The 19412-nt window shown below is 29.3% G+C and overlaps 1 protein-coding gene across 1 annotated transcript; it reads left to right on the top strand.

The window, feature by feature from the left end:
- The first annotated feature begins 2419 nt into the window (after window positions 1-2419).
- LOC124938309 (RNA-binding protein 24-like) lies at window positions 2420-10400 on the top strand. Its single transcript, XM_047478728.1, has 8 exons — window positions 2420-2809; window positions 3287-3410; window positions 5286-5415; window positions 6395-6434; window positions 6544-6781; window positions 7854-7978; window positions 8054-8148; window positions 9814-10400. The coding sequence occupies exons 1-6, from the start codon at window positions 2588-2590 to the stop codon at window positions 7949-7951; spliced, it is 852 nt and encodes a 283-aa protein (XP_047334684.1). The 5' UTR covers window positions 2420-2587; the 3' UTR covers window positions 7952-7978; window positions 8054-8148; window positions 9814-10400.
- The last annotated feature ends 9012 nt before the right edge of the window (window positions 10401-19412 follow it).

Below are 19412 nucleotides of genomic sequence, written 5' to 3'. Positions count from 1 at the left end.
TGATTCAATTATTTACAAAATAGTTAAGTCATAAAAAAAATTATTATATAAAATTGAATTTATAATTAAGTAGTTAAAAGGTTGAATGTTCAAAAAGAATTACGATAGTTTGTTTTATATATATATATATATATATATATATATATATATATATATATATATATATATATATTTAAAATCATATAATCTCAATAATTTTTTTTTTATATATATTTATCTACTTATTTTTAAAGACATTTTTCATCTCATCAAATAAATATTAAAAATAAAAAATCATGTTTTTTTTTGGGGGTAATGGTTAAACCAAAATTATTATTATCTAAAATTGAATTTATAATTAAGTAGTTAAAAGGTTGAATGTTCAAATAGAATTAGGATAGTTTGTTATATATATATATATATTATATATATATATATATATATATTATATATATATATATATATATCATATAATCTCAATAAAAAAAATATTTTTTTTATATTTATCTACTTATTTTTAAAGACACTTTTCATCTCATCAAATAAATATTAAAATTAAAAAATCATGGTTTTTTTTGGGGGGAAATGGTTAAACCATTTCATTAAAATCTCAAAAGTAAGAGGTTAATGATCAAAATTAGACAAACCCTACTTATAATTAAAATATAACAATCAAATTACCTAAAGAATCTAACTAGTAGTAATCAAACATAAACATAGATTACAAACAAAGATTATAAACCGTATCAAATCCTAATTATTCCAATCAGGATTTTTATTTTCATACCAACCTATTGTATCAACAAGTTGTCATCTTCTTCCCATTCCTCTTATTTTTAAAGGGGATGAACTGAAGATGTTGATAAATACTGCATATTCTTATTTTAATTTCTTTCCTTATATGAATCTGTTCTGATATGTTAAAAATAATTATGTTTTAGGGATTACCGGGCTCTTCACATTGTTGTTCTCAACTTAAATTTCTAGATCATTATCTTCATTCCCTTCAGCTTTAGCTTTGAAATCCTCAACAACTTTAGATTCATCTGTATCAACCTTTGAATGGTCTTCTTTCTCTTGGTTAGTCTGAGTATCTTCCTCTATGTTTTCATCAACAACCACTTCAACATGATTTGATTGCAATTTTTCAACTATCTCTTCAACATGATTAGGTTGAGGTTCCACCTCCTTTTTCGTACTACTTTCTACTTGTACAGAAATTTCTTTACCTTTTGTTTCATGTTTTTTAATCACATGTTGCTCTTTGATTATTTGCACCGCTGTTTCATTTTCATGCATCTTTATTTTCTGACTTTTGTGAATTTTCTAATCTTCTTTCTTAGCCAAATCACATTTTGAACTTGCATGCTAGATGGTATTGCAGAAAGAGCATCTGTCTGATCTCTACTCATAAGTGATTTCCATTATAGTAGGTTTTCCTTTTCTGTCTACTATTGTCATACTTTTCGGCAGTGTGCTTCTAGATGCACCTCAATGCTAATTCTAGCAAATGATAGATACTCTCCTCCTTCATTAATTGGGTAAATGTATAATGATCTACCCAATAAACCTGCAAAATGACTAAGGACTTTAGAATTGTACATATGTGAATGTATATTTCAGAGCTTGAACCATATTTGTGTAGTTTCTTTTGGCTTACAAAACAAGTTCAAGTTTTCGGACTATTTTTCAACTTCATACAATTGGATCCTATATATGTATGCTCATTTCCTAGAATTTTCTCCAGATTAGATCCTTTCTTAAATTTAAGAAAATATATATCATGAACATTTGCTGAAATCTTCTCAGTTTTTTCTTACGTAGTTTCTCAAAATTACATTTTTCCATTCTTATTCTCTTTTTAAAATGCTCTTAATTTATGAAAAATTGGAACATTATTTATTTAATTTCTTTTTATTTAATTTAATAAATTAATATGATTTGTATGGTTTTATTTCTATTTTAATTTAGAGTGTTATAAATAGAATTATATTTAATATTTATTTTATAAACTTTCATTTTTATTTAAAACGTTTAAAATAAATTATCTCTTAAAAATAATCTTCTTCATTTAAACTATTTTAATAGGTTTAATCCATCTCCTTCTTAACTAATTGAATTGATTTAATCAGATTTTTGGGACCTTCACTAATATATAAAGAAGTGAATAAGAGTTTGTAAGGCATTTGGGTTTCCATTATCGACCAAACTAATAATTGATGTTAATTGTGACACACAAATGATGTTTAGCATAAAAAAAAAAGAAAAAAAAAGCAGAAATGTAGGCCCAGAATTTGGGTATAAAAGATTCCAAATTAGAAATTACAGCTCATCATCGTCGCCTTTTGCAGCTACAGCTGGTCCCACTCTCCCGCCATGTTCCCACCATAATCTCTCTCTCTTTCTCTCTCTTTCCCTGTTTTGTGTTAGGGTTTAATAAGGGCTTTTCAACATTCTCTCTCCTCCTCTTGCTCGCGGGGTTGATCTCTTGTCGCCCCAGCTCTAGTTTCCAGAGGGCTTCGGATCCTTTTCTGATCACCTTCTCTGATCTAATTTTAGTCCAGTTTATCATATTCTATCTATAATCCTTACAACTCGCTGAATTTTCATGGCGTATCAGCCGATTCCGGCGGGAGGGGTTGGAGGATCCAGCTTGCAATTCTTGAATTTCCCGTTTGGTGATACCACCTACACGAAGGTGTTCGTTGGAGGATTGGCTTGGGAGACGCAGAGTGAAACTCTGCGCCGTCATTTCGAGCAATATGGGGAGATCCTTGAGGCTGTTGTCATCACTGATAAGCACACCGGCAGATCGAAAGGATATGGATTTGTGAGTCACCTTGTTTTCGAGATTTATATGTTTATTTCTTTCTTTCTTATCATTGTCTTGAACCTGCAATTCTCGGGCTTTCAATCTTGACATGCTTGATTTTGTTATGTCTTTTCCTTTTCTGTTGATAAGGGATTAAATCTGCCAATTTTAACTTAACATTCATGAATATATATGTCTTTGTTCCATATGCTTGATTTCTCTTTGTGACTTCAAAATGATCTGTATTATTGTAATCATTATTTATAGATTGTCATGTTAACTGAAATGGGTAGTCTCCAACACGAATAAAATTGAAGTTGGATGACTCTACTGCTTCATTTCCTTTTATGTTACTGTCCAAACATCAAACTTCTTCATCTATGTTCCATAAACGTAATACCTATTTTAAAAAACATTGAATGACTCCAATTATTAGTGTGATTTTGTTTTTGTATAGCTTCTTGAAGGCTTTAACATTATTTTTTGTGGGTCTAGGTGACATTTCGTGATCCAGAAGCTGCTAAGCGGGCTTGTGCCAATCCAAGCCCAATTATTGATGGTAGGAGAGCAAACTGTAATTTGGCTTCATTAGGGCGTCCTCAACCATCTTTTCCTTATGGTAATTAATCTAGTTGTTGAATTGGTATATTATCTGTTGTTTGATATACTCCGTATTCTTTTACAATGTTATGTGAATCATCTTTGATTACTTGCTTGCATCAACAAATTATCGTCCATGATGAACTGAAAGATTTATAATTTGCTTCTAAAGATGTCTTCTTTTATCTCATGCTTATACAAGTAGCTTTTCTTGTGGAAGTTTTTGGCTACTCTGAGTATTCTAAGCACACATATGATTGCCTTATATAGTAGTAAGGTAGTTATGACATAGTTGTATATAGTAGGAATGCCATAATTATGATATAGTATATTATGCATATAAATAGTTGTAAAATTGTATGTTGAAGTAATTATGTTGAATGAAAGAATCTACTTTTGCACTTCTCATCCATATCTTCTTGATTTCAGTTTCTCCTTTTCTTCTTGTTCTTTTTCTTGTCAACCCAAATTTCCCTAGACTTTTTGGTTGGCATGCAGCACTGGTAGTTGAGTAAATTTTCTCGCAACTGTGATTGTTTTTGCCTCTAAGGAAGTGTCTTAACCCTCAATGTCGAGATGGAGTCAGGTGTTTGGATTGTCTTTCTATTTGGAAACTAGTATTTTTTTAGCATCAACAATCACGATTGCATAGAAGAATCTCCAAAACAATTTGAAAGTGATTCTTTTCGTTTGGTATGGAAAGTGTGTTTACGTCAAATTTCTGGATTGTGATTAAAAGAAATTCATGGATCAGTTTCTAGTTAGAGGTTTACGATAAATGTTGTATTTTGATCAGGTTGACAAAAACCTATACCAAACCAGTGTCTCCAATAATTGTCTTCATCATCAACAATTCCTTTGATCAAAAGAAACTTGAATTCAATGACTAATCTGTCACATATGTTTCCATCAAAACATTGTAGGTTCGGTCACAAACCTATTTTCCAAAGAGGGTGTAGTGATATGTTTAAATAATAGTAGGGTAGGATATGTTTATATAATAGTAGGGTAGGATGACATAGTTGTAATTTGTAAAATAGTAGAATGGCATAATTGTTAATAATATAGTGATACCGAGCTTGTATGGCGAAGCAATTATTTTGAATGAAAGAATCTGTTTATGTCCTTCTCATCCCCTTCTTGATTCAGTTTCTCTTCTTCATCTCATTCTGAATTCTCCCTACTTCTGGCTTGTATGCATCAATATATTCACATTTTACCCACTCAGGGCACTTCAAGTGGTAAGAGTGTTGAATCAAGAGGCTGAGGTTTGAAATTCCACTAAGAACACCTTGACTGAAGTCATAGATCATGAAGTCGGAAACATTTTCTCATAAATTGTTTTAAAAGAAAATCATAATTGGTATTGGGTATCTAGCATATATGAAGGTTCTGCACTTTAACTTCATCATCTAGCTATCTTTGTTTGGTAACACAATGAGCTTAATTGGAAACTAATATTTTTTTTTTTATTGATAGAAGATTTTTTTTTCTCATAATGATGGTTTTTTTTCTCATGATCTAGATTATAGTGTGAATTTGTTGTTTCATTTGATATACAATTTATTTTTTAGATGATGATTCAAATTATAGTGTAATTTTTTGTTTCATTTGGTATGGAGATTTATTTCATGATCATTTTATTTTTTAGATTATGATCATATTAGTTTTTAGATGATTGTGATTTTTGACAATCATAACAAATTTAGATTTGTGCGAATCATGATTTTATTTATAACAAAACAACCCAATGTTGACTATCAATGCATAAACAATAGATGTGTAATATTTGTGTTGGCATTTAGAGTATACAAGTATTTGTGATAGTATTTTAGCAACCAAAGAAAGACGTATTTGTGATTGTATATGCTTGGTATATGTTTTCTTGATTTAGGACGTTACAGATCAGCAACACCTTATCTTGGAATTCCCCAAATGCCCCGTGGTGCTTATGTGGGAGGCCACAATTACCAACAACCTCTATCATTTGGCTATCAACCTGGGGTCGCATATTCACCTTATGGGTGAGTACTGATTAAATAACCTATTCTCTTTTATTCAACACTATGATGTTATTGATCATACAAGATGCAGCTAACTGCATCTATTTGCTTCAGTTATAGAAGATAAAAGTCGTTATTCTAGGTGAAGAAAAACCATCTGTTTTGGGTTTTAATGATCTTCTCTTGATCTTTTTCCAGGTGCTAAGGTGGCTTAAACACCCCATTCTCTTTGAGTGGGCGTGTTCATCATCGACAATCTGTAACATATGTGTCATTTTACTTGTTTGATGTTTTATTTTAATAATCCGACTTTTTTGGGAAAAAATATTGTTTGATGAAAAAGTAGATTATTTGGGTTAAATTACTAAAATATCCTTTGTATTTAATATTTAAAAATGCTATAACATAAAGTGATTGATCATGGGATAAGGGATTATTTGGATTAAATTCAACCCTTCATCAAACAAGTCCCAGATTATTCAAGTGATTATTTTGAAATGAACAAAAACATAGTTGTTAATTTAAGGCTGATAATAATCTACCTCTACAATTGCTTTACATTTTTCAGATTTTGATTGAAAGTTAATTACATCCTTGTGAAGATTTACCCTAAGATTTTTTTTACAGCAGAATTTTTTAAGCACGTATCTTAAGATTTGGGGAAATAATAGTAAGTTGGCTTAGGACAACTTTTCCAACAATATATGCTCTCTACTTGCTTGTTAACAGTATGACTGAAAATAGTATAAGATGTGGGTTCTTATTTTCTTTTTAAATTTATTTGCAACGCATTGAAGGATAATATCTGTTTCTTTCAAAGTTTTGGTATACTTGGACTGTTAAATCACATCATAAACTCTTTATTGGTAACCATTAATTATGTTTGATTAAGACATGAACAAATAATCGTTTGTTGTTTTCTATGATTGTTTTTGTGTTTTACATTTTCATCCATTCTATATAGCTACACGTCCTCAACTTATCCCTTATTTTTTTACAGGTATACGGCATATGGAACTGAATTTGTTTATCCACAACAGGTCAGTCAAGAAGTCTAAACATTTATCTTTTACATTTATTTTGAATTTTGAAATGAAATTTGGAACTTTGTTGGTGCTTGAGCTGTTATTGGTGTATCTGTTTCTACAGGGTTATTACAGCCCCTACATGGGTCAGAACTATCTTCAGATGTACGGTGTACCTGGTGCAGTAAGTACAAACATGGCTTCATACGCACAAATGGGTCAACCTGTTTCTGGAAGCCATGGATACTCTAGCATACCTGCCTTTGTTTCACCTGGTCAACATGTTGTGCGTTATGGAGGGCCTCCTCTTACTGGAGGGACGAGTGAATCTATTGCCTCAGTTCCCTCACCTTACCATACAGGTATTTGTTATCGCTTAAAAACCCTACTTCCTTTAATGCTGATGTCTAATGTTGCATCGTGAGTGGATTGTTAGCTCAGACACGTGTTTTCTTAGATGTGTATGTGATATGCATGAACTTTCTGATTTTTTTTGGTATTTGAACAGTAGGTAATATAATTCCCATTTGGAAACACTTTTTTTTTTTGTTTTGTTTCCATATGCATAAACAAAAATATATTTCTTAATATCTGATATTTTATGTAGCATAACTATAGGCATGAATCCACATTATAATTAAGAGCTTGTTTAATGTGGATTATTTGGGTTCTTTTCAAATGATCCATAACCTTTTCAATCCCATCATTCATATGATCAATTAAAATACCCTTACTTTATTTTTATAACATTGTAAAATATTAACTACTTAAGATATTTTGGTAATTTTATCTAAATAGTTTACTTATACATCAAACAAGATTTTATCCAAATAACCCAAAGATTTCAAATTACCCAAGATCAAACAAGGCCAAGTCTCCAATCAATAAGATATATTGGACTTACAACGCAGCAAATTAGATAAAAGAGTGAACTGGCTTCACAATTCAAAAGACCCATTTACAATAGAAGCAAATAGGTAAGTTCAAAAGGGATGAGCAAAATAGCCAAGAACCAAACTAGAGTGGATAAGAGAGATATAATCAAAGGGTGAGTGCGAGAGCACGCAAAACCATATACAAAAAAAAATCAAGACTAAAGTTTTCAGCCACTTATAGAGATAATGCAAGATTGTAACCTAGATCCCTCCGCGTGGCAAAATATCACATATTTTACTTTCTTGTCTGGGATATCTGTACTCTGAGGCTCACTTAGTTTGTCAAAGTGAGGCTGTTTGCGATAGTTGATTATGATTCCTTGTATGTGCTTAACTCATTCTCATGTGTGTTTCTATGTAATGTTATGCTCACTATTGACTGTCTATATTAGAACACGTTTGAAGCAAACTTGTCATAATCTAATTTGGACAATGTAATAATATATACATGCTAAATTTGGCATTGCATGTCAGTCACTTTTTGACACATTGATCTCAGGGATAGCATCTCCTATTCCTGGACATGCACGTATGATATTTCCTGTCACACCTCCTCAGTTCCCTCACAACAGCGGTTCTGAGCAGACAGCTGGTTAATTGACTATGAAGATGAAAAAAACAGAGGTAAGTTTCCTCTTGTGTCCTAGTAATTTCAAGACTCATCAGGTTAATCAACGATATGCTGTCATTCTTTTATAGGCGATGTTGAAAACTGCAAGAGGACTAACAATAGCTGCTACTTGAGTGGGTGGACTTCGAATTCAGCCTTGCCAGTGCTTGCATGCATTCAAGAGGTATGAATAGTTTCTTTTTCGGCTCAAGGTTGATGTTCTCATGTGGTGCCGGATCAATTTAAACTCGACTCATTCTACTAGGACTTACCTCTTACCTAGGCCTTAATTGATCTGGGGTTATTTGAATAACCAAGGTTGATGTTCTCATGTGGTGCCGGATCAATTTAAACTCGACTCATTCTACTAGGACTTACCTCTTACCTAGGCCTTAATTGATCTGGGGTTATTTGAATAACCAGCTGGTTGTTTTAAAATAACGTTGTTTGGTGTGTGGGTAAAATGATAAAAATGTCATTATTTTGTATTTTAAAATGTTTATAAAAATAAAGTAAGGGTAATTTGGTATTTTAGTTGATGATTTAAATATTGTGATGCTAAATTTGATGAGATTGGATAGTGGATTATTTGAAAATAACCCACATAAAACAAACTTAGGCCTTGTTTGTTTATGGGTTATTTGGATAACGACTAGGTTATTTCCAAATAAACTTATCGGTATAAGTTATTGAAAAGTGAGTTATTTGGGTAACAAGACTATGGATATAAATATATAATGAAAAAGTATTTTTATTTTTACAATAGAAGGCATTTTGGTATTTTGGTTCACAATGAAGGGATGTATAATTGAATGGTGGCTTATTTGAGATTAATCCCAAATAACTCAAATCTAAAAAGTCCAAGTATTCTCTCTGTCCCATACTTTGCTATCTTTTTAATGTTATTTTAATTTTTTCAGTCTACCTATGTCATTTCATATCACTTATCATAATATCCTTCAAATCATTATTTTAATAGACATTTCAATTAAAAAAAGGTTCCCTCTTATTCATGTAAAACACGCATAAATGCTCAAATATCATGCATAAGCATACTATGCCGCATAAGTATAGAGGGATATGATATTCAAACTCTTCTCACCAATTGCAAAGGTTAGCAATCCAATTGGGTTTCCGTCCAATGATAGTTCTAAAGGAGTCATTTGCACCCAATAAAGTCGGTTGAGGTGGGTTCATGAAACTTTGAAGGAGAAAAAGGAAGTAAAAATCCAAACTGAAAATGCTCTACATAAAATCCATTAGACTATGTTGCAATAATGTTTTTGCTTTGGAGTTTAATGGTCTATGCATCCACTTCATGTGGAGAGAGATTGTGAAATGAAGATTTTGCTTGGGTTCAGTCTTCATGTTTATTAGTATTAATAATCTCCATCCTCTCAAGGAAGGATGGAGATAGCTCAGTGATGTCTGCTTCCTAAGCAGAAAGTCGCTGGTTCAACACTTTAACTCCTACTTGATGCATTTCAGAAAAAATCTCCATCCTTCAACCCACCCTGAGTAGGTTAATTTTCAAGTGGTCAAAGTACTGAACTAGAGATTGAGTTCTTAAGTTCAATTTACACCGAAAGCGTCTTGATTGAAATTCCGGGGGCCATGGGAATTGAATGAAGGTTATGTGGCTTGATGTGAAGGCTTTTCCCCTTCTCTACTTTTTTCCACCTCTTTCCTCCCCCATTTTTTTTTTCTTCAAACTTGGTTTGTATTGAAGTTATTTTAAACGACATATTATTGATAAATAGTTACATAAAGAAAAACAATACAACTGTCATATTTCCCTGCCCACTTGTTTAATATTTTTCCCAAACTAACAGTTTCAACAATCATGCAGGTCTTCGAGTCAATGTCACCAAGGAACACAATGGAGTCTGCTTGTAAAATACGATAAGACCCGCAAATTGACCCGTGGAAAGGCTTGGACCGCCCTTCCATCTGTCTTGTGTCATAATCCTGACATGATTTGAGGTTAAACTGAAGGACTATAATAGATGTATGTGTTTTGCAGAATCTGGTTTTCCTGCAATCATCATCATGTCAATGAGAATCAAAGCATGATTCTTCATTTCTCATGTGAATCAACATCTGATTTATTTGTTGTTTGTACCTGCACCTTTGCCCCCCATATGGATGGAGGTCTTGGATGTGGGCTTTTATTTGTTTTGTTGGAAGACTTTAGTAGTAGCAGCTGCTTACCTAGATTTTCCTTTTTAAGATTATTAATCATTATTAATTGGTCCGTCTCTTATGTCCTCTTCGATTGCTCTACCTAAGGTGTGGTAGAGTTGTTTTAGCAAAACAAACTGTGCGAGTTTGATCGTAGAGTCTCTTTTTCTTCATCTATTTGAATTATTTCACTTTCTAGCTGGAGTCTGTTTATCAACTTGTGCACCATGAAATGGTAGGATCCCTTTTATTGCATGAAGCTTTTTTTCTACTTTTTTTTTTTCTGTATTGTAGGTAAGAGCTTGTTTGATCTGTTTCTTTTCAGGTATTAAAAAATGTTGTTTGGTAAAAAAATAGTTTATCTAATGAAATTATCCAAGTAAGATTATTAAGGTATTTTGGATTATGATTTAAATGATTGGATAGAAAGGTAGGATGATTTGATATGTAAGATTTTATTTGTTGAAGGTACTATTGTCATTGGTGTTCCCTTCTAGATTCATGTTCATACCATGCCAATCTGAATAAATATTTGCTAGTAAATTTATTGATACAAATCAAGATAATTAAAATCTATAGTTTCCATTGATTATAAATTGATAAGTTTACTTCAAATTCTTACTTTAAACTAATATTAGTATAAATTATTAGTTATATATATAAGTAAATTAATTTGAAAAATAAGTCATATTTATAAAATTAATTAGATAATTGATAAAAGAAAATAAATCATAATATTTTGTAAAGTGAAATAATTTATGAAATTGTAAAATTTTAAGATGTAAAATTTTTTACATCAATTTTGTTAGTTAAAAAAAATTATAAAATTTTAAGATCTTAATTTATGTAGTGAGAGTTTAATTAAATCAATTTTGTTATGATTTTTAAAATTAAAATTTTGAAATCATAAATTTAAAATTACAAAGTTTAATTAAATCAAATCTGTTAATTTCTTCTAACAACATAAAAGTGTAATATTTTAAACTCAGATATTTTAACTATCTTTTCATTCATATATATTTGGTATGAATACAATAGGGGTGATTTTTTTTTTTCATGATCAATTTAAATCAAAACAATAAGTTTCATTTTCTATTTTCATTAGTAACGTTTATTGATGGGTTGAGATGGTTATGATAGTTAGTTAGTTACTCTTGATTTTAAATTCAGGTAACAAAATAAACAAACTAGACTGTTTTAAGTGTATAAATTTAACTTAATTTTTTTTTTAAGACATGTGTAAATTAAATTGTTGGTTTCGGCTATCACGACTTTCCACTCATTACCTTTTAAATTGGAAAATTTCTCCTTAAAAATTGATTTTATTAACGAGTATGCATGCCTCTGCTGCATGGTTTGATTATAAATATAAAAATATTATATTATACTTATTTAAATAATATAATTATACTAATTATTTTTTTAAATAAAAAATAAGTATAGAGATATAAACAAAATGATTTCAATAAAATAAATATATAATTCAAATTTTATATTTACGTATATCACTACTAACTAATTTTAAATTGGTTGTAAAATTAAAAATATAATTCTTATGACTTATTTATTTTTCTGTTAATATAAATAAAATTTAATATATTTTGTAATGAAAATAAAAAATTATAAAAATTTATCTTCAAATAAGTAATTTTATATTTATTTATGGTTTTTTTTTTGTATTTATATATTTTTACATATTTATATATATAATAAATAACTTTATATGTGTTTAAAGAGTATTGATAATAAAATTATAAGAAATAAAATATTTTTAATTTCTTATAATAAATATAGGATAATAACTAAAACGAGATTATATAATACATCACTATAAATATCTTTAAAACAATCATTATAGTATCCACTTATCTATTTTCATTCATATAAAAACAAAATTTATAATATATATATAATAACAAATAGAAAGTAATGCTTGATTGGATACGTAAGTTAGAGTAAATGGATACTAGGTTGGGTCGTCGGTCTCCCTCATAAACTTGAAATATTTAAATTAGAAAATAAAAATTGTGATACACAAAAATATCGTATTTACAATCTAATAATACAAGTTCAATATTTTAAATTTTAAATTTAACATAAAAAATAGATGAACTTATAATATATAACAATATAACTTCAATATTTTTAATATATATATATATATATATATATAATGTTTAATTATAAATTATTTGAATTATCGAATAAATAGATATGATTAATTTGAATATATATGTGAAAATAATGGATACTAAAGTTAGGTCGTGGGTTGACCCATAACTTAAAATAGTTAAATTAAAAAATTAAAAATGTGATATACAAATATCGAATTTGCAACATTATAATATAAATTCCACATTTTAACAAACTATATTAATAATATTTTATATTTTAAATTCAAAATAAAAATAGACGAATGTACACCATTTTTAACAATATAACTTCAATATTTTAAGCAATATATATAATGCTTAATTTTAAAGTGTCTGAATTGTCGGATCGAGAAATATAATTAATTTAGATATTTATGTGAGAGTAAATGAATACTAAATCGGGTCGTGGGTTGACCCGTCCATAAACTTGAAACGGTTAAATTAAAAATATGATACACAAGTCTTAAATTTACAACCTGATAAAATAAGTTCAAAATTTTAACCAAATATACTAATAATACTTTATATTTTAAATTTAACATAAAAATGATGAACATATAATATTTTTAATAATATACCTTTAACATTTTAACCAACTAGTCTAATAATACTTTATATTTTAAATGTAACATAAAAATAAATGAACGTATAATATTTCTAACTATATAACTTCAACATTTTAACTAACTAAGCTAATAATATTTTAAATTCATTTATATATATATATAATGATTACTTCAAAGTGTCTAGATTGCCGAGAGATATGATTAATTTTAATATGTATATGAGAGTTAATTGACACAGGTCGGGTCGTCAGTTGACTTTCCTATAAACTTGAAATTGTTAAATAAAAAAATGTGATACACAAATATCAAATTTGCAACCTAATAAATATAAGTTTAACATTTTAATCAACTAGACTAATAATAAAGTGTCTAGATTGTCGGGTCGAAAACTGTGATTAATTTGAATATGTATGTGAGAGTAAATAGATACTAGGTCGGACGTGGGTTGATCCGCCCATAAATTTGAAATGGTTAAATTAAAAAATTAAAAAATAAAAAAATTAAAAATATGATACATAAGTCTCAAATTTGTAACCTAATAATATAAGTTCAACATTTTAACCAATTACAGCATAATAATATAAGTTCAACATTTTAACTAACTAGACTAATAATGTTTTATCTCAACCTTCTTGTAACATAATAATATAACTTCAACATTTTAACTAGTTACAACATAATAATATAAGTTCAATATTTTAACCAACTAAACTAATAATATTTTATATTTTAAATTCAACATAAAAATATATTAACGTACACCATTTCTAACAATATAACTATATATATTCATATCATATATTTTTTCCAATAATTATATATATTATATAATTGGAAGCACTAAAAATCTAAAATCTAATTTATGATATTAAAATAATTATTTTGAATTATTTTTAAATAAATAAGATCAAAATAATTAACCCCGTGGCCAAAAACCTATTTTAAACAATTAATTAGAATTAATTAATATGTTAATTAATTAAATTAATTAAGAGTTAAGGCCAAAATAAAAAAATAAAATTATTTGGGATAAATGTTGTAACATAATGTCTCAAAATAATTTTAGAAAAATTAAATGACAAAATAGATAACTAAGAGTGAATTTTGTATCTAATTCATTTAAAAGAATTATATATTTAAATCCTAAAAATAAATAAAAAATAAAATAAATTGGTAAAATATTTTTCATATATATATATATATAATGATGCTTAATTTTTAAAGTGTCCGGATTATTGGGTCGAGAGTTGTGGTTAATTTAGATATATATGAGAGTAATGAATACTTGGGTCGGATTGTGGGTTGACCCGCCCATAAACTTAAAACGGTTAAAAATAAAATTAAAAATGTTATTTGTATGTTTCGAACTTACAACTTAACAAAACAAGTACAACCTTTTAATCAACTAGGCTAACAACACTTTATATTTAAGATTCAACACCAAATTTGATTAACGCGAGACATTTTAACAATAAAAGTTCAAATTTTTAACAAACTAATCTATATATATAATGCTTAATTTGTAAAGTTTCCGGATTGCCGGGTTGAGAACTGTGATTAATTTGAATATATATGTGAGAGTAAATTGATATTTGGGTCGGATTGTGGGTTGACCCGTCCATAAACTTAAAACGGTTAAAAATAAAATTAAAAATGTTATTTGTATGTTTTGAACTTGCAACCTAACAAAATAAGTACAACCTTTTAACCAACTAGGCTAACAACACTTTATATTTAAGATTCAATATCAAATTGGATGAACGCGAGATATTTTAACAATAAAAGTTCAAATTTTTAACTAACTAATCTATATATATAATGATGCTTAATTTTCAAAGTGTCTGGATTGTCGGGTCGAGAGCTGTGGTTAATTTGGATATATATGTGAGAGTAATTAATAGATACTTGAGTCGGATTGTGGGTTGACCCGCCCATAAAATTAAAACGATTAAAAATAAAATTAAAAATTTTATTTGTATGTTTCAAACTTGCAACCTAACAAAACAAATACAACCCTTTAACCAACTAGGATAACAACACTTTATATTTAAGATTCAATACCAAATTTGATGAACGCGAGACATTTTAACAATAAAAGTTCAAATTTTTAACTAACTAATATATATATATATATATATAATGATGTTTAATTTTTAAAGTGTTCGGATTTCCGAGTTGAGAACTGTGATTAATTAGAATATATATGTGAGAGTAAATGGATATTTGGGTCGGATTGTGGGTTGACCCGCCCATAAACTTAAAACGGTTAAAAATAAAATAAAAAATGTTATTTGTATGTTTTGAACTTGCAACCTAACAAAATAAGTACAACCTTTTAACCAACTAGGCTAATAACACTTTATATTTAAGATTCAATATCAAATTGGATGAACGCGAGATATTTTAACAATAAAAGTTCAAATTTTTAACTAACTAATCTATATATATAATGATGCTTAATTCTTAAAGTGTCTGGATTGTCGGGTCGAGAGCTGTGGTTAATTTGGATATATATGTGAGAGTAAATGGATACTTGAGTCGGATTGTGGGTTGACCCGCCCATAAAATTAAAACGATTAAAAATAAAATAAAAAATGTTATTTGTATGTTTCAAACTTGCAACCTAACAAAACAAATACAACCCTTTAACCAACTAGGCTAACAACACTTTATATTTAAGATTCAATACCAAATTTGATGAACGCGAGACATTTTAACAATAAAAGTTCAAATTTTTAACTAACTAATATATATATATATAATGATGTTTAATTTTTAAAGTGTCTGGATTGTCAGGTTGAGAACTGTGATTAATTTGAATATATATTTGAGAGTAATGGATATTTGGGTCGGATTGTGGATTGACCCGCCCATAAACTTAAAACGGTTAAAAATAAAATAAAAAAATGTTATTTGTATGTTTTGAACTTGCAACCTAACAAAATAAGTACAACCTTTTAACCAACTAGGCTAACAACACTTTATATTTAAGATTCAATATCAAATTGGATGAACGCGAGATATTTTAACAATAAAAGTTCAAATTTTTAACTAACTAATCTATATATATAATGATGCTTAATTTTTAAAGTGTCTGGATTGTCGGGTCGAGAGTTGTGGTTAATTTGAATATATATGTGAGAGTAAATGGATACTTGAGTCGGATTGTGGGTTGACCCGCCCATAAAATTAAAACGATTAAAAATAAAATTAAAAATGTTATTTGTATGTTTCAAACTTGCAACCTAACAAAACAAATACAACCCTTTAACCAACTAGGCTAACAACACTTTATATTTAAGATTCAATACCAAATTTGATGAACGCGAGACATTTTAACAATAAAATTTTAAATTTTTAACTAACTAATATATATATATATAATGATGTTTAATTTTTAAAGTGTCCAGATTGTCGGGTTGAGAACTGTGATTAATTTGAATATATATGTGAGAGTAAATGGATATTTGGGTCGGATTGTGGGTTGACCCGCACATAAACTTAAAACGGTTAAAAATAAAATTAAAAATGTTATTTGTATGTTTTGAACTTGCAACCTAACAAAATAAGTACAACCTTTTAACCAACTAGGCTAACAACACTTTATATTTAAGATTCAATATCAAATTGGATGAACGCGATATATTTTAACAATAAAAGTTCAAGTTTTTAACTAACTAATCTATATATATAATGATGCTTAATTTTTAAAGTGTCCGGATTGTCGGGTCGAGAGCTGTGGTTAATTTGGATATATATGTGAGAGTAATGGATAATTGAGTCGGATTATGGGTTGACCCGCCCATAAAATTAAAACGATTAAAAATAAAATTAAAAATGTTATTTGTATGTTTCAAACTTGCAACCTAACAAAACAAATATAACCCTTTAACCAACTAGGCTAACAACACTTTATATTTAAAATTCAATACCAAATTTGATGAATGCGAGACATTTTAACAATAAAAGTTCAAAATTTTAACTAACTAATATATATATATATATATATATATATATATATATAATGATGTTTAATTTTTAAAGTATCCGGATTGTCGGGTTGAGAGCTGTGGTTAATATGAATATTTATGTGAGAGTAAATGGATACTTGGGTCGTATTGTGGGTTGACCGCCCATACACTTAAAACGGTTAAAAATAAAATAAAAAATGTTATTTGTATGTTTCGAACTTGCAACCTAACAAAACAAGTACAACATTACCAAGTGTGATTGAGATGTGGTTTGCCGATGGATAATAGACCGGTATCATTTGAAAGTGGTTAAACAAATATGAATCAAATATTTGATTGACCAAAGTGTGAGGTCACGATGCTAATTATTAAAAAATATGAATCAAATATTTGATTGACAAAGTGAAAGTGTAAATTCACGAGATAAGAGATTCATTCGGAAAAAAATATGTGATGAAATATGTGAGAAAATAAGTTGTTTTACCGAAGTGAATAAAATGTGGAATGAGAGCGTTATATTTTTTATTTTAAAATATTATTCGTGATTTATTAAGAATTTTAAACATTGAATAGATATTATTATAATTTTTTAATTTATTTTGTTTTTATTCTTATCCGTGTGCATCGCATGAAAATTTTCCTAATTTATTTTAATATTGTGTGTATTTAAAAAGATCAAAATTAAAGCCAAAAGGGTGAAAGAAAAATCAATTTCAAACAAACTCTTAAGGTTTTAAAATAAAAATAAATTCACAATCGGGTGTTGCCGAAAATACATGAATTTATTACAACAGGAGCCGCGTCCATTGGATGGGCGCCGAAGACTCATCCAATACTCAAAGCGCTTCCACACAACTAGTTGTAGCGAATCAAGAAACGGACAATTAGCTAGAACACTAACGGAACGCTAGACGCCAATGGCGTCAATACGAAACGCCAAAATACGCCTAAAATGACATCGTTTTGGCCTATCACCATCTTCCTAATCGCGACGCCGCGAAGATAAGGATGAATAGTCGAGTTAATTTTGAATTTTTGGAACTCTCTCGTTGGTCCACCAAATCAACTTATTCAAAGCTTGAAATGATCCCCTTGAGATCGTGATCATTTCCCCTACAACCATAGACCCCGTAATTACCTACTTCGGCGAGTTGATTGAAGAACTGCCAAAATACATTAAATGTACTTTGGTTGATTCAAGTTATTAGGCTTTCCCAACTGACTTAGGAGTAGTATAAATACCCTCCTAAGGTCATTCCGAAGACAACCAACCAACATAGTACCCTTAAATCGAAGAAAATAAAAACATTTGCCATTAAAGCTTCAAAGCTTCAGATTTTTCGATTTTTTTGTTTAACACCTTGAAACTCGGATCTGTGCATCCAGAAAGCTTCCCTAAGGATCATGGAGTGTTCTTAGATCTTTGGTAATCATCCTCAAATTCATATTCATAGTTTGAATTTTCATACAGAAGCTTGTATGCTTGCTGTTTATGCGATTTTATGATTAAATATTGATCCTATGGTCATTTAGAAACTATCTTATTTGAATATGATAGAATAAATGAATTGATCTAACAAACAAAAACTCAAATTTGAATTTTTAAATCATAAAAATGGGTTTGTTGTTTTTGGGTTAATTCGATCGAATCACAACCCAGAAATCTTCCCAACATGATTGTAATAATGTTGGACAACTATTTGGATCATGTTTGATCAAATTAAAATGAAAATTTTGATTTCTTGAATTGGTCAAAATGAACTGTCAATGTTATTGTTTTGGTACTTTTCAAGTATATGTGTTATATCGAAGCTATTGGATAACTACTTTCATTTCAAAACAACTTTTAAATAAAAAAACCCAAATTTGGATAACAAACTATTTTGAACAAATTGATCATCATCTAGGTCGATTGATACCTTGAGATGATGATCAACATATTCCTAGAAGCTTTGTGAAACTACCCAATCTCTTAGATCAAAGAATTAGAGCTAAAAAAATGAATTTAAAAAATTGAATCCTTGTGTTCTTGAGGACCAAGGTTTGTTATTCTTGGATCGAGAAATCCGACCGAGGATCCTCAGTCCTAATCGAGACCAAGGACAAATAAAAATAAACTAGGACCGAGACCTAGGACCGGTGTTCTTGAGTTAGGACCGAGACATAAGACCGATGTTCTTGAGCTAGGACCAAGAAATTCGACCGAGGATTCTCACCTAGGACCGATAAAATTCGGACCTAGGATTGAGAGGTCTGACTTGGGACCGAGATCCCCAGACCTTGGACCAAGAAATCCAAACTTGGGACCGAGAATCCCAAACCCAGGACCGAGTCTCTTAAGACCAAGAACTGAGGAACTTAGCCTAAAGCTACCCGAACCGAGAGGTTTATACACCTTGATCAAAAAAATTAGTCCTAGGCTAGTCCAAGACCGATAGGTTTTTATACCTAGACTAGTAAGATTAGCTAAGGACCGAGAGTCCTTAACACCTCGACCGAGAGATTCCAATACTCAGACCGAGAGCTCCCGAGCCCAAACTGAGGGTCTCCGGACCCCGACCGATAAAATCGAACCCA

This window comes from Impatiens glandulifera, chromosome 5 (genome assembly GCF_907164915.1).
Source record: "Impatiens glandulifera chromosome 5, dImpGla2.1, whole genome shotgun sequence".
Lineage (NCBI taxonomy): Eukaryota > Viridiplantae > Streptophyta > Magnoliopsida > Ericales > Balsaminaceae > Impatiens > Impatiens glandulifera.
Note: the sequence above shows the minus strand (reverse complement) of the source record. Positions and strands in the feature narration are given on the sequence as shown.

Coding starts and splice junctions, on each gene's coding strand:
- LOC124938309 (XM_047478728.1), top strand. CDS start 2,588: ATGGCGTATCAGCCGATTCCGGCGGGAGGGGTTGGAGGATCCAGCTTG. Junction 5,416..6,394: donor GTCGCATATTCACCTTATGG/GTGAGTACTGAT, acceptor ATTTTTTTACAG/GTATACGGCATATGGAACTG. Junction 6,435..6,543: donor AATTTGTTTATCCACAACAG/GTCAGTCAAGAA, acceptor CTGTTTCTACAG/GGTTATTACAGCCCCTACAT.